This window comes from Polyergus mexicanus, unplaced genomic scaffold (genome assembly GCF_030449975.1).
Source record: "Polyergus mexicanus isolate NDT 795.1 unplaced genomic scaffold, iyPolMexi1.0 SCAF_15, whole genome shotgun sequence".
In the NCBI taxonomy this organism is placed as follows: domain Eukaryota; kingdom Metazoa; phylum Arthropoda; class Insecta; order Hymenoptera; family Formicidae; genus Polyergus; species Polyergus mexicanus.
The window spans coordinates 5,164,687-5,180,296 of NW_027223335.1; the positions used below are offsets into that span (position 1 = coordinate 5,164,687).

The window sequence follows — 15,610 nt, forward strand, 5'->3', positions numbered from 1 at the left end:
ACATAACAAATACTATATGTCACACTGCAAGTTCTGTCAAGTTTCAAATGGCGAATGGTTTGAGCAAAGATCTCTTAAATATTAAACTCTGAATCTGGCTCCTTTTTTTACTAATTCATTTAGTATTTATTATTATAGTACATTCGTATGTAACTTATTTCCGATAAGAAAGAAGAAGCTATGTAAAAATTTTTATAAAAGTATTAAATAGAGAAACGGCCAGAGAGCACCCGTAATCATAATTTCGTTTTATGCGTACATTGTCTTTATTATAGAAACAGAACAAAATTAATCCAGTTCCAGAGAGCGACAGAGAGAAAGAGAGGGTGCGCTTCCGGCAGCTGGCTTCTTTTTCACATTATGGTATTCGGTTGTGGGCGCACGTTCTCGTACGATGCCGCGCTATTTCGACCGGCGCCATGGCGCGTAGTGGGCCAAACTCTATTATTAGCGGCGACAAGCCAGCAAAAGTAAAGTGATCGATATATTACGCGGCCGTGCGAGAGCGCGGCGATAAAATTTGACGGGCTCGTTATTTTATTCCAAGTGCCAAGAAATGTTTGAGAGAATTCGCTGTTTTGCGACAAGGAAAAAATCCGCTCCGAGTACAGACACAGTACAGACGCATTTCGCATTCCCCGCATTTTTTTCCCCCCCCCCATAAAAATACAATATTAAAAAAGTGTATATAAAGATATATTTTTAAAGAAACAAATTTTATTTTAAAGAAATCTCTATTACATTGATGGCTTTATAAAAGTAACCTCTTGATAATAAAACTAGCGTGATTTTTCAAATGAAATAAATTCTTAATAAAATGCGAATAATATCCCACAATAAAGTAACAATTTCGAGACATCTAAAACTGGCGAAAAAAATTTAATGGAATTCTTTCAGTATATCTCGTCGTGCGTTCAGAACAGGACAATTCCGTCGAAGGACACGCCGAATCGAAAGATCAAACAATTTCTCGCACTAAAAGGATAGATTTATGAGTCGATTAGCATGGTAATACGGGATTTGAGGATATAGTTTCCTTGGCGCGTATTTTTGTTCTGCGTCGAGGCTGAATACGTGAATTCTTGCAAAAAATCTAAAGAATTTAATCGGAAAAGTTATTGGTGATCTATATACATATGTGAAAAAATAATAATCCCGAGTGCGGACGTTAGTTTTACGATAATTCGATAATATTTCTGCATGATTTTTAATTAGTCAGACGAGAAACTCGAACCTTTTTTCTCGTTTGTTCTTAACCCGATTATGAATCTGTCGCGGATCTTTGCAATTCAAAAATTTTTTTAATTATCCGTTCGCGCGCCAACAAGCGACAATTACCGACGTCGTGGAATATGCCGATGTAATTACGGTCCAAAGGAACGCCCGTTTTCCCACGGAGTATATCGATGCGAGAATACTTAAGCCAACACCGACCGGTGTAATTCGATTGTCCATCTCGACCCGTTACTTCGCGCACGGGCTTCTTGCATAATTATGATAATGCGACGCGTGGTAACGCATAAGGAAAATATATGCACGATACGATCATTACGCGCAACGTAACTGCCGAGAGTAAGAAAAGTGTAGAAACACATGTCTATACATATACATGTACCATATATATATATGTATCGAGCTATTCTCTCTTTTTTTTTTCTAGTACTATAAAATGTTAAAAAAATGTCAAAAGTTAAAATTTTTATATTGTATTTTGCTATAATATATTAATATATTATTATAATATATAATATATTTTTTTAATCATGTGTGTGTGTGTGTATGGTATAGTATGTATATTAAAATAAATATTTAAGTTAAATTAGCAACTTTGTTCATTTTGTTGACGTAGATATGTATTCGAAGGAAAAGTTTTGCAGATTTATCTAAGATATTTATATTATAATAATAATATAATATCTACGAGAGAAGAAAATTTAATAAAAGAAACATTTGATATTTGCATACGGACGCAATAGTTTTATCTACGCTATTGCATCAGTTTAATATAAACGAATTCTCTGGTCATTGGATATAAAATATCGTGTCTCGCAATGCGAGAAAAATCATCTTCACTCTGTGTTTTGTAGCGTTGCATTTTATATCTATATCTCGGTGATGTGCGTTGCATTTTATATCTATATCTCGGTGTGTGCGTTTTCATTGCGACAGCGTTTATTTAGCATTTTTTAGCATGCACATGGCAGGATCATTAAGAAAAAAAAAAAGAACAAAAAAGAAAAAACTTAGTCAGCGGATATAAAAAAGTTACGTCTTGTGCATACGATGAAACCGTTTTTACGATATATTTTGTAGTATTTCGTTTTACATTCGCGCGCTAGTGATCTCCGTCTACGCTTTCAAGACCGCAGCATTTATCTAATATTGTTTCAACGTTATCAATCGCGAGATGTATATTTCGTATCTTATCCTCTAAAGGTTAAAAATATTTCTTTTTTAATTCTTTGCATATGCTCAATATATATTTTATATAACAAATATCTTACGAATTTGTTGAGAGAGAGAGAGAGAGAGAAACTTTCCTTTGATTATTTCTATATAGGCATTTTTTAACTCGGAGGATTCGAGAATCTTCATTTTTAAACGTCGTTAAATTTTCCGATGCGTACAGAATAATAATAGCCTACATGATAATAAATGTATCGTTACCTATGTTGAAACGCGCCGAAACCGCGTGGAGTTATAAAGAATATTATCGCGATATTCCGCAGCGCGGTAAATTATACATTTTACATTTTCATGCACTACGCAGTAATTCTACCGCAATATTTCGTACTGATAGCGATACAGAAAGCGCCGCGATTGCATTGGATTAAAGTAGACGTGTGGTAATAGGATCGCGACATATGTTTAAAAATTGTATCGGCCATCAATCCTGTGCGTCTCAATAAAAACCTCTCCACGAATCGCGGCTATTAAGAAGAAGACATTAAAAAGAAAAAAGAAAGAAATGCGATCGTAGGGAGTGACATAGGGAGCGCCGATAAAAAATGATCTCATTAAATCCAGCTCCCTCCCGTCTTATGTCTCTTGTCGATTTTACGTGTTAGACTTTACAATAAGTATGTAACTCTGCAAAGATAAAAAATCAAATACGAAGCTTTTCGCGAGGCAACAAGAAGATAATCGCCGAGCCGAAAGCTCGACGATAAAGAAAAATCAGCGCTGAACGAATGAAAGAGGGAGATCTATAGAGGGAGGGAGATTCGATAAAGACTCGCACTGTAGCAGACGCTATAGGGCAATTACAAGGTCAACAGGCCAAGGAAAACGTCGTCAAGATACTCTCAGCTCTCTCGAGGTCATCATCTCTCCCGAGCACTAGCCGAAGAATTTTCGATCGTGCGATTCCGACTTCGATTTCGACACGACTCGAAACGAGCGAAAAGCAAGGGACTAATGATTCAGAGGAAGAAATATCTAGAAATTTTCACTCACAGTATATAATAAAATTTGTTTTGTTTCTTAAGTCTATATTATCTTATTTTGAAATTCCAAGTTACGTGTTATAAAATATTTTTATAGCGAGTATAGCGTAAACGTGAAAATATTTTTTAATATATTCATAGGTATCTGAATAATATAAAAGTTGGAAAAAATATATTATATTTAAATATTTATCTTTAAACAGATGAAAGAAATGATTTATTTAATTCTGGAATGTGAAACGTTAGAATGAAACGCGTGTATTTTGAGGTACTTTTCTTTCTTTTAATAATTAACGAGTTTGATACAGAAAAAAATAAATAGGACTTTATCAGTCATGAGGAAGATAGCCGGTCAAAATATACAACGTTAAAGTTTGAGAAAACGCGTCAGCAATATATCGAATTTGCGTATTTTCTAAAATTAGAGATACATCACATAGCGAACTGCTGACGATTATTTGTCGCAGAATTAAATTTCAATCAAGCGGGATCCAGGAACATAAAGAACCTTAATTTGTACGTTTTGGTCAGTCTATTCCGTGAGAGTGTGCATTTCATGCATCATTAGTATGCATCGTAAAAAATCGGACCGAGCTCCCCGACTAGAGTGCATTCTAAGTTGGCAAATAATTAGAGCCAAGATGCGCAATTGTTAATGCGCAAATTTTTTATTCTTAAATTTCAGTGATAAATATGCATTAAAAATGTATGTTTCGAATAGTTTTTTAATCTATCTTCAGCATTGATAATAAAATATAACAATCAATTTCGCATTAAGAACTTCAACCCGCGCAATACTCATTGCTACAATCTAAATTCAAAATTAAAATCGATAAATGATAAATGATACTGAGGAACGACTCACCAAACCCGAGTAGAGTCCGTGCAAGCCGGTCGACAGCATCATCATCACACGCGTCGGTGATCCACTCCGGACTCTTTAAAATGCATTCGATTCGCCGAACAATTTCGTCCAACAGATATTGTATCTCTTCTCCGGTTATAAGTTAAATAAACAAAATTAAACAATCTTCCCTGCGATCTTTCTTCGCGCAGCAATCGGTTCGATACGGCGCATTAATTCTTACTCTCAATTAGTTTTAATAAGCGTCTAACAGTTACATTTCTCTAAACCGCGGCCGATTAATGGGACGGGATTAATTAGTCGATCGAGAAGAAAATGGTCGGCTATCATTAGCGAAACCGTCGGCCGGTGCACTCTTACAATTGCCGGTGAATTCGAGAAAAATTCCATAATAGTGTAATTAATTGCTGGCAACGGCGAACATACGCGCAAACGAGGACATTGCACTATCGTTCATTAAGTAAGAAACTGTTTGTTTCGGGATTAATATAAAACTACGCCGGAATCGGTTACCCTGTCACCGTTCTTTTGCAATTAGAGGAATACAAGTAACAAATGCGTTAGGGGAAAAAAAAAAAACCTGAAATTTCAGAATTTCTTCGCACTGGAATTGTAATACCAGCTTTATAAGTTGCTAATTATTTAATTGATGATTTCTAATTGTAATTTATTTTTAGTTGCTTTCTATATCGCATCTTTTGCTACCATTATATGCCGCTTCTATATCGGTGCATTAATTTTGTAACCGGAGTAAAATAGCATAGAGTACATTATAATGACTCTACTATACGTATATGCCCTACTCTATTTAAGTATCTGACTATTCATTAAATTAAATTATTGTAATCTACTTGCCATTATTAGAATGACTATATTAAAGTAAAAACAGAAAGTAAAGTGGCATGCTACTAGAATAAAATTTATCTCGATTATAATAATCTAATATCGACAGCGATCTCACGAATGTCCCACATTCAAAGTTCTTTCTTTCGAAGCGACTTTTTCAAGCCGCTGGAATGGCATCGGTTACTTTAATCCCAAGATGTACGGACGACCGATATGTTAATACATAATTAAAATGATCGGCTTACCATGAGCTTCTCCCGATCCAGATGAAGCAGATCGCTGCCTTTGATGTCTTTCGACTTGAACACGTCCGCATAGCGGTACAGATTTAGGGCTGACATCCATTCAACTACGTTTAATGACGTCCACTCACTAACGGGCTGTGAACAGAGAAACGAGACGTAGATTGTAGGTGGACATCGATGGCACGAGAATCAGCGACAACTAATCGAGCCAAGTCCACTTGCGTATGAGGAGGATGCGCGCGCGCGCGCGCACACACACGTGCAGCGAATTTACATAGCTTGTGCTACTGGCCATCATCCCGGCTAAATTGCGCGAATTATAAAAAGACAAATCAAAATAAAGTAGCGCAATCGGAGATGATTTTTAGACAAATATGATAACGCAATAATTTCCTCTAATGAGAGGAAAAATTATGGTTACATAAAAAAGTGTATATAAGCTACCTTATTCCAGAGTCTTGCATAAATCAATTTTTTTCTACCGAGAAAAATCATAACTTCTCACGATTGTTCAATTTTCAACATTAAATATCTTCGTAATTATTGCTCAGATTCATATGTGTTGTATATAATATATAAAGATAAAAGTTATCTGAAATTATGTTGTGATCGAAATGTCATTGTTTATTTGTTTCTCTTTAAAATAATTATTATAAAATAAATTTACAAACATACATTAAAATCCCTCCATTTTTGATAATGGATAAAAAATTATTCGAGAATAACATCAACGGTGAAATCGTGTAAAGTTGTCTTTAACGCATATGATTAATCGATTCTTTGCAAGCGGAAACGGATAATGAGCCGGAGAGCCAGCATATATGCACGCGTTTATTATCCTCGAGATTTTCAAATGAGGACGTGTGGCAATTTTCCGGCTTCGCCACGATCCATCGAAACTTGTGTGTTTTTATTCTGACAATCGTGATAATCATTCCTTTCTAAATCCATGATACCAGAACCGTTTTACAGAACGATTCATGTAGCAAATTGAAGTAATCGCTAATTGGTCGAATTAGAAGAGTGAAAGTTGGAATAATTTAGATCTCTTCAGATATCTAATTTCAGATACCTAATTTTTTTTCTCAGTAATAAAAAGTGATGTATCAGATGAATTTAATATTTGGAATTGTTATTTTTAAGATTATCAGCATTGCATTTTTGATAAACAACAGCTGAAATATATTTTAGAGTAATCTAACTTAAATAATGCTTCACAATTACGATACAACTGTCAAATAATCTTGTTATTTTAGCAACATGTATATTATCATAATTAAAATAAAATCTCGATTCGATTAAGATGCTTTCTATGTATAAGGAATTTTAACAAATTTTACAATTCTTGCAATTATCTCTGCAATAAACATGTCATTTTTTTTTTAAATATGAATTGAATCACTTATATTTGCTTTAGTTATTATATGTACTTATACGATTTGATTATGACAAACTATCTCTATTATGGCACGCCAGAAAGAACACAAGTATAATCATATTTCTCCTCATCATTATATGATCATTTAAGTGGAAACTAAATTGCTTCAATCACAATATCGCGTTGCAATTTCTTCTGAGAGTTTTCCAAATTTAATTATTCTCAATCAGAGAGCTTTTTATTCTATAAACATAATAGGTTAAAAAAAAAAATTACTTTATTCTCTCATTCCTTATTCACTTTGTTCAATCAAATTAAGAATAAATTAAAAATAAATAAAAAGATATATCAATTGATTAATCTAAAATCTCTGTCAATTTTTGAATCGAATAGAAAATTCAAATACCATTAATAATCTTTATTTAATAAGTAATTAAGCCCTCAACGGTAATAAAAGCCAGACACACGTATAATATTATTATATATTGTTACAATTATAACGTTATTTCCATCGTCACACTAATCTCTTATGATGGATAATTATGATTTCCACTTAATGATTATTTAATGTTTACGCTATATAGTACTTACACGTGTTTGACGTTTAATATTACGTAGATTTGTAAAAAAAAAGTGATAAAAGAAACTAAACGTTTCTTGTTATTTTTTTTCTTTTCCGAACGACTCTATTCTCTTTCTAGATAAATGCGATTGTTATCTGGTGTCGATCGCCGAAGATTATGCAAGAGCCAAAGGCGCTCGCGCGCACACGAGGGGCATCTCCCGATTTTCTCGATCCTCAAGATACGGAGTTTCGAACATACGATCTAACGCACCACATGACCGGCCAAGTTCGCGATTAGATAAATCGACGGATTGTGATCGCGAGGGCGCGACGAGACGAACGGGGAGCGCGCGTTGCGATACGAAGAGAAGAGACGTCTCCATGTGTCACCGGCTGCCTTTATCGAGCAACGCGGATCCGATAAAGCAGAAACATAAAAAAAAAAAAAAGGGAAAGAGAAAAATGTAACCTCCCCAAGTCGTAACCCCAAGCCCGCGATCGTGACGACAGCCGCGAGATAAGGACTCGTTCGTCGTTCTCGTCCGAATAATTCACGCCGATCAGCAACGCGTGTACGTTTGCACGTCCGCTTCATCGACACGCTCGGTTAATCCGCGCCGAGATCATTTCTTTCTCGCGCTATATCCCACGGATCGCAGACGTTGCGAATTTTTGCGACCCGATCCGTCATCGGTCTGGGTGACGCCTGCTATGGGGAACTTATTTCGCGGAAATTGTCATCTCTGAGACGGAAATCCTACCGATAAAATAATGAATGCAAATAAGAATGATTATATCAGAGCCTTTCTTTGAAAAAAAATTCGTTATAATCAATGGTATTTCCGCTATCTATCTAAAATCGCGCTATGATAATAAGTTTAGATAATCATGAAAAATGATTTTCATTTTATACTCATTAAACTTGACAATATCTGAAATCTGCGCGAATATATATGCTCTGCTCCTAGCATCGTCTATTTTTATGTTACGATTATAAATGTAAATGCACCAGATTAATTTCATTTAATCTGTTCAGTCATCTGTGACACACATATACGCATAACATATATGTGTTCTATATTGCTGCGAAAGATTATTTTAATTTTCTTAAATTGTGGTAATTAAAAAATTTAAAAAAGATGATTCATCTATATGTGTGTGTATGTGACGTTTATAATGTTCAAACGATTGATTTTTCGTTACAATTTTTACTTATCGATTTTCATTTTACAATAGAATAATAAGACGCAATTATTTATACCATATGATTTATATAAAAAAAATTATTAAACGTGCATTATTTTATAACTTTGTCCAATTGATATTTTTGCAAAAAATCAAATTTATATAATATCATATATTTTTTTCAATATTATCGTTTCTCAAATTAATACGCCATAATATTATTAAATCTTAAATTTTATTCATTTTCTTCTATTGCATTAATAATAAATCATCTTTATTTTAGCTCATAAAAATAATTTTAACTCGAACACATTAGAATGATTTTAGCTTGATATTTCGTTCACTTTAGCTTCAGCTTATTTGCACCTTTCATAAAAAAAAAAAAAAAAGGGATAGTGTTGGATTTTTTGCTCTTTTTTTCGCTTCAATTTTATGCCGAGCGCCGTCGAAATTCGATCGTTACTCCATCGAGCCTTGGGCAAGTCTCGCCCTGATAACGAAACGCCGCTCGCATGTTTATGTAAAATTCGCGCCTCGGGATAGACTTTCGTAGTAAATAACAACGCTATGTAAATCTCATACCTGAACAGACTCATTCGAAATTGGAACAGTTAACTTCTCTTCTATATCGAGACGATATAGAATAGATAAAAAAATTTCGTTAATTTAGTTTAACGCTTAGCAGATTGTGTAAACTATCAATTATTTAAATAAATAAATAAAAAAAAAAAAATTTGAAAATGCCATGAAAATAATAAAATTGAAAATAATATAATTGTTTGAAGAAATATTAAAGAATGAAGCATTGATCGCGCGAAAAAAAGAGGAAAGAAAATCTCAAGAAAATATAAAATTTTGTTACAATAAAAAAATATTTCGTGCGTTACAAATTCGACACACTTGATAGCGCATGAAAATTTTCTGCGTTCGCTAATGCTTTATAATCACTATGAAATATAATAAAAAATAAATAAATCTTCATCACACACACACATATACCGGAATTATTACTTTTTTTGCGCGCGCGATCGTCTCGATATGGGTAAAGAACTTTTTGTTTCGATGCCTGAAGTTTTAACGTTGAATATTGTGATTTTGCCTTGAGCATTGTGCGAGATCTCTGCACGCTTTTGTTTCGCCAAACTGTGATAGTACATGCGCAAAAGATAATTCGGTCATGTCAAATTCTTGTATAGAAAAAATGTGAGTTGCAAGGAAAACAAGTCGATTTATATTGTAAAAGATGCTGGATATACTAGTAAAAATATCTGCTACTAATATAATGTAGATTCTTCGCGGTAAGAATTTTCACAAATCTGCATTTTTAAAAATGCGAAGAAAAAATGTTTCTCGAGTAACGATTCAAACCGCAACGTATCATAATGATATTGGTTTGATAAAAAAACTGAGCGATAAAAAAAAAATCACATCAATCGAAGATTCCTGTAGGAAATACTTAAGACGGAGACTCGACTCGAGTACGATTAATTCAAATGCATACGTCGTTCGCAATGTAACGAGAAGGCATTGAGCGTTTACTGACCTTGTCCTTGTCGTGAACCTGGCCGGGTAGCGCGTGACCCTTGGTAGTCCATTGGCACAGGTGCTGGCCGCTGTAGTCCGAACACACGATGTGGAAGCACGCGTGGCACTCTGCGGGACATAGAGAACCGCACATGCAGCAGCATAGACTACTATTACTACAACTATCGTCGCGCACCGTTCGTTTCGCGGCTGACCCTTCGTACGGAGTAGCCGCGCTCTTGCCGCCCTTTGCGCGATCGCCGACCGAGTTCGCATCGGCGGCCTCCGCCACGGCGGGCTGCGCGCCACACCAACACATGTACCGATGAAAGGACACCAGTCTCGCGCACACCAACTTTGTAAAACCGAGCTCGCTCTCGACACCCTCCGCCGAGGTCGCGGGCGTCGACGCGTCGTCGCGCGTCGTCGTCGTACGCGATTGCAGCTGCGACTGCTGTTGCTGCAGAGATTGTTCCTCGAGCTGCGCTGCCACCACCGTTCCCTCTCGATGCTGCCTCGTCACCTGGTTACTATTACCAGCGGCGTACCATCTAGGCGACGTGTACGGCGCCGTCGATCTCGATGTCGTACGCGTGACATCGTACAGCTGACCGACGTTGATATTGACGTGGTCGCCGTTGTTGCCATACGTCGCCAGGATCGACGGCGCGGTGGCCGATCCGATGGCGAGACTCTGCATCTGCCGTTGCAGTTGCACGCTCGTCGAACCGTTCAATGACGACGATGACTGCGACGACGAGGAGACGACGGTGGACGACGGCGCCGCGGCGCCGTGGCTCACCGATGTTGTCGCCGCCGCGGCGCCCTTGCGCAGCATGTAGTTATCGGAATCGACGGCTAATAGTCGCGACATCGCCGTAGACTTAGCCTTGCTGTCGTCGTTCGTTCCGGGGCTGATCTTCGGCGAGCCCTTCGGCTCGAGCCAGGATGGTACCACCGTAAGTTGCTTATCCTGCTCGTCAGCGTAGGAATCGCCGACGTACATCGCCGTATTCATACTTGTCGTCGTCGTCGTCGTCGCCGGGCCGGGAGCGAACAATTCCTGGACCCTGGTCTGATGATGCACCTGTGTCGCGGCGGCCGTAGCGGCCGCAACGGATGCGCTCGTCACACGCTTCATCGTCACCGTAGCCAATCATCAAGCGAGCGATCAAGACGGCTAAGTTTTTCTCGACAATGTCGATGTTCTCGCAATTAACGCGTTGCTACTTGACCCAGGAGACCAGGAGTCCTGCTCCTTCCGCAGGCTACTTAGGTCCCCTAACATTTTTCCAAGTTTTCGAGATTCTCTATTCAGTGATCGCGCACTCGATCGATCGCGACACTTGAAAAAGGAAACGCTTGAATCTTCAACACACGTTTTAATATGATGAAATATAATGCATTGATCACATAAATATTCAAATATGCCTTACTTTTTCTCTCTTTCTAAAAAATGTTTGAGTTTATTCCGTTATAATTACTCAACTCATTTCACGTAAGTGCGTGCGATGAAAAATTTATTTTACTAGCTAATTCTCGTATTAATTGTAGAATATGATTTGACGGCATAAAATTCTTCTTATCATAAATTTCCTGATAAATTAATTCTGATCTTAGGTATTCTAAAGACCTGAGTATCTTCACTTTTGTTGGCTCATCCTTTTACTAAATCTTCTGGACTTTGTCATCGAACACTTCATTATCCCTGTTCGCCTTTAATTCTTCGACGACGCGAAGAAATTCTTCAAGGCCATTGCAAATATGGCATATTTATCCGGCCGATCGATATCGGAGCAATATCATTCTCTCATCGACCTTAATTTCGATTCTTCAAAGATTCTTCAACGTGGTCGACGTTTGAGCGGCGATCTTCGCTATTCGCACAAATTCCGTAACAGAGTGGATAAAATGATAGATGAACAAAGGAAAACGGGGAAGAGAAGAGAGAGAGAGAGAGAGAGAGAGAGAGAGAGAAAGAGAAAGAGAACGAGTTACAAGGAGACGGACGAATAAGAAAGACAAAGATACAAAAAAGAAGAGAGAGAGAGATAGACAGCCGCTCCCGTAGGTGTGACCTCGTGTAAATTCGTTTTCCATAAATCTCACTCCTACCACTCTCTAGTGGTCGCGCGCTCAGCGCGCTCTCACACACGACCTTTGTATAAACGCCGAGACTCGCCGAGCCGAACGAAACCGGTTTTGTCAAGCAACGACACCGAGAGCGATTTTCAAGCGTAGCCCCGCGCGAGTGCGAGCGTACAGGCGATGATCTTCGTGGCTTGTCGAGAGCGCGATCGGGTGTTTGATTCCGGATGATACCGGAGGAAGATAGTCGATATCGTCCGGGATTATCTTGCAAATCTTCCTAGACGAATTAATCGAAACGATATGACCGCATTATCCTCGTAGTGATTAATATTGGTGGATCGAGACATCGAGATTCCAAGCGAATCTATGGCGCGCTCGATCTCATCGACTTTCAAAGAATCCTAGTTCATTACCGTTCGCTCGTTAGGATCCAGGATTTTGGTTATCTTCTCAGAGAATCGTCGAGAGTGTACACGTGAAAATCGGCGAGTCTCGTCCTCGTTTCCGTTAAGAAAATCACCAGGTAGTGCGAGGGTAGCGACCGGGTCAAACGGCGATCGTACACAACCGTTGCGCGCAAACGTGAAAATTATTCGCGGATAATTGATAGCGTTAAAACAGCCAGCTCCCGTGTCCGCCGAGTCAGCGGTTCAACTCGACTCGAGACGGCCGAGCTCTGCTTATCGCCCGGGTTCGCGCTGATCAGCAAGTAGATCCTCTCTTCGCTTCGTCTCGCTGCTTCGTCGCGTTGTCCGAACGGAGCGAGTAAAACGTGGGGTCGCCTCTAATCTCCCCCGATGTGACGATGGTGAGCTAATGTCGGTCGCGATACAGCTCGATCGTGTAGTGCCGGATGACCCATCAAGGACACTCGGTTATTTCCTTTCCTCCTTTTGGCTTCCTCTTTGCTTTCCCCGCGCTATCGACCACGATTAAATCCACTGCTCAAGTTGCTCATCAAGAAGTCGTCCTCTCCCTCGTGGTTTTCTTCGTCGCACGGATTTCGGTTCTTCTTTATTCTTCACCTCCTCTCTTGTTTTCTCTTTTAAACTTCTTTTGGTTCTCTAGATCCTATAGCAAGATCGTAGCACAATGTAGCATCGGATGTAATACGAAATTCTTCACAAATACTACTGTCCTCTTAGCTGGATATCGCTGATCGGTTCTTCATTTCTTTCCTTCTTTCTTTCTTTCTCCCGCAACCCGTAATCGCACAGTCGACCGCTTTGCTCGCCGGATCGCACCGTTCGTCCTTATCACATCCACCAGAAAGCTGCGACTGCCAACCGCCGCGCTCGTTCGCAAACGCTAGTGTCTCGCTGGATCACCGCCACTATCGTCCCGATGCTTTACCGACCGCGAGTCAATGGCGAAGTCGGAGTACGTGTGTACCAGGTTCGTTCGCTCACTCACTCTTGCTCTCTCTCTCTCTTTCTCGTTTCCTCTCTCTCTCTCTCTCTCTCTTTCTCTTTCTCTCTCAGCCGGCAAGGTAGACCTTGGTGGCGGACGATCCTATTACCTCCTCTTCTCTCTGTCGACGAATCACGGTTGTTTCCACCTGGTAAAACCGTCCACGTATCCTCTCGACGTCGGCGCCGCGACATCCACCTTCTGATCCCTCTATCGAGGATATTCTACTATCTCTTTCTTTTTTCTGTCTTTTTCTTTTCTCGCGCTTGACGCGCGTACTCTACGAAATCAAGTTAGCTTCCCTTCCGAGTGTTCTGTCCGCTTTCGTCCGTTCCTCCTCTCGTAGCGAATTCACCATGTAAATCATGAAAAGAAAGAAGAATCGATCAAGTCGATCGGTCGATCGGTCGCGATTCTCGTCCGTCCTCGTTCGCAGATGCACGGTCGAAAACTCGTCGGTGTGTTCGTCTCTTTGCGATCGCGAAGGCGGCGGACGCACTCTCGCGCACACATATATACAAAAAAGAGAGAGAGAGAGAGAGAGAGAGAGAGAGAGAGACGGACAGATAGAGAGAGAAAGAGAGAGGCACGTATACACGCACGGACGGCACGGATGGACGGCACGTACGCACGCACGCACGCACGCACGTCACTCTCACGTACGTACGTACGCACGCACGCACGCACGCACGCAGTTCTTCGATATGGAAAAGTCTACTGCAGGAGCATTGCACTTTTTTGCAACCGGCGATCTGCCTGTATCACGTACACACACCTACACTCGCAGCGGCGCACACGTCACTCGTCGTACATAGGGACACCTATCTATCTGCTTATTCCTCTCTCTCTGTTTCACTTTGCGTCTCTCCCACACTCGATCTTTCTCTTTTTATCTGTCTCTCTTCCACCATCCCTTCCGCTTCCACCGTCTCTCTCTCTCTCTCTCTCTCTTTTTGTCTCTCCGGATCGCTCGTTGCCGCTCTCTCGTTCTCTCGCGGGACCGTCTTCACGCTCTGGCCGCGCACAGTCGGTCGGTCTTTACATGTCGAGTGTTGCCCGTGAGCCAAGAACCTCCTTCTCTCTTTTTCTTTCCTCGATATGTTCTTCTCTCTTTTTTTTCTTTCTATGTGTGCGCTTCGTCTGGTTCACTCTCCTACTCCGACTGTCTTTATATCTTTCGCGGCGATATGTAACGAGCGGATCATTTTGGGCTTTCACTCGGACTGATCCACCGACGACGACGATGATGGAACCAGGCAGTCTTTCTCTCTCTACTTCTGATTCTACTTGCCGATGTATAACGAGGACGCGCAGCTACGCTTGGAGATCGTCGACGCGATTGTCTATCATTCAAAGTAAGAGTGATCTTCAAGTACCACCGTTCGGCTACTCTTCTCCTGAAGGATTCTTCTCTGGCTGACTCCACCTCGATCTGACTGGACGGACAGACGTTCGCTCGTTTCCGGTTCTTCGTCGCTGATTCTCGTCGGCGCCGGCGACACACCGTCTCGTTTACGTGGACGGCTTCTTCCTGACCGCGTAGGAGAATACCACACTGCCGGCGAGGCGCACAGCTGACCGGCCGGTCTGCCAAGCTCGGTCAATAGCCATAGCCAGTCGTGAGCTGCTGCCGAGGGTAGCTCGTGGCTCGACGTAACCACACCTCGGCCATCTCCGATACTTGTCGGCTCTTCCCGTGGCCTTTACGATGGCAGACTCGTATCAGGATGACGCCAGGGCCCCGACCCGAACTTTGCAGCCCGATCGAATCGCTGGAATGGAAATTTCCCGCCGAACATTCCTAGGCAACGAGCGAATCGACTGAGTTCAACCACCGAGAATACACTCGGAAATTATCCACTTCAAAATCTATGATAATTTCCGGGAGCTTCCGTAATCCTTTTGTATCGGATCGTCGCGGTCTTTTAAACGATTCCAGTATTAGGAAATGGCAAATTAACTTCTGCGACGATAACAATTGCGTGGATGGCACAAATTTGCTGGTCCAGCGCTTAGTTTATCAAGAAATTCTTGTTACTTAGCGTATGTATCCGA

The 15,610-nt window shown here is 40.2% G+C and overlaps 1 protein-coding gene across 1 annotated transcript in view; it reads right to left on the reverse strand.

The window, feature by feature from the left end:
- The window catches only part of Pi3k21b (uncharacterized), a 31,261-nt gene extending 15,658 nt beyond the window's left edge, over positions 1 to 15,603 (reverse strand). The window contains exons 1-2 of the mRNA XM_070308453.1: positions 10,074 to 15,603; positions 5,403 to 5,537 (exon numbers count right to left, since the gene is read on the reverse strand). Coding sequence (XP_070164554.1) covers positions 5,403 to 5,537; positions 10,074 to 11,195 — 1,257 coding nt within the window. The 5' untranslated portion in view covers positions 11,196 to 15,603. The remainder of the gene's footprint in view (positions 1 to 5,402; positions 5,538 to 10,073) is intronic.
- Between the last annotated feature and the right edge of the window lie 7 nt (positions 15,604 to 15,610).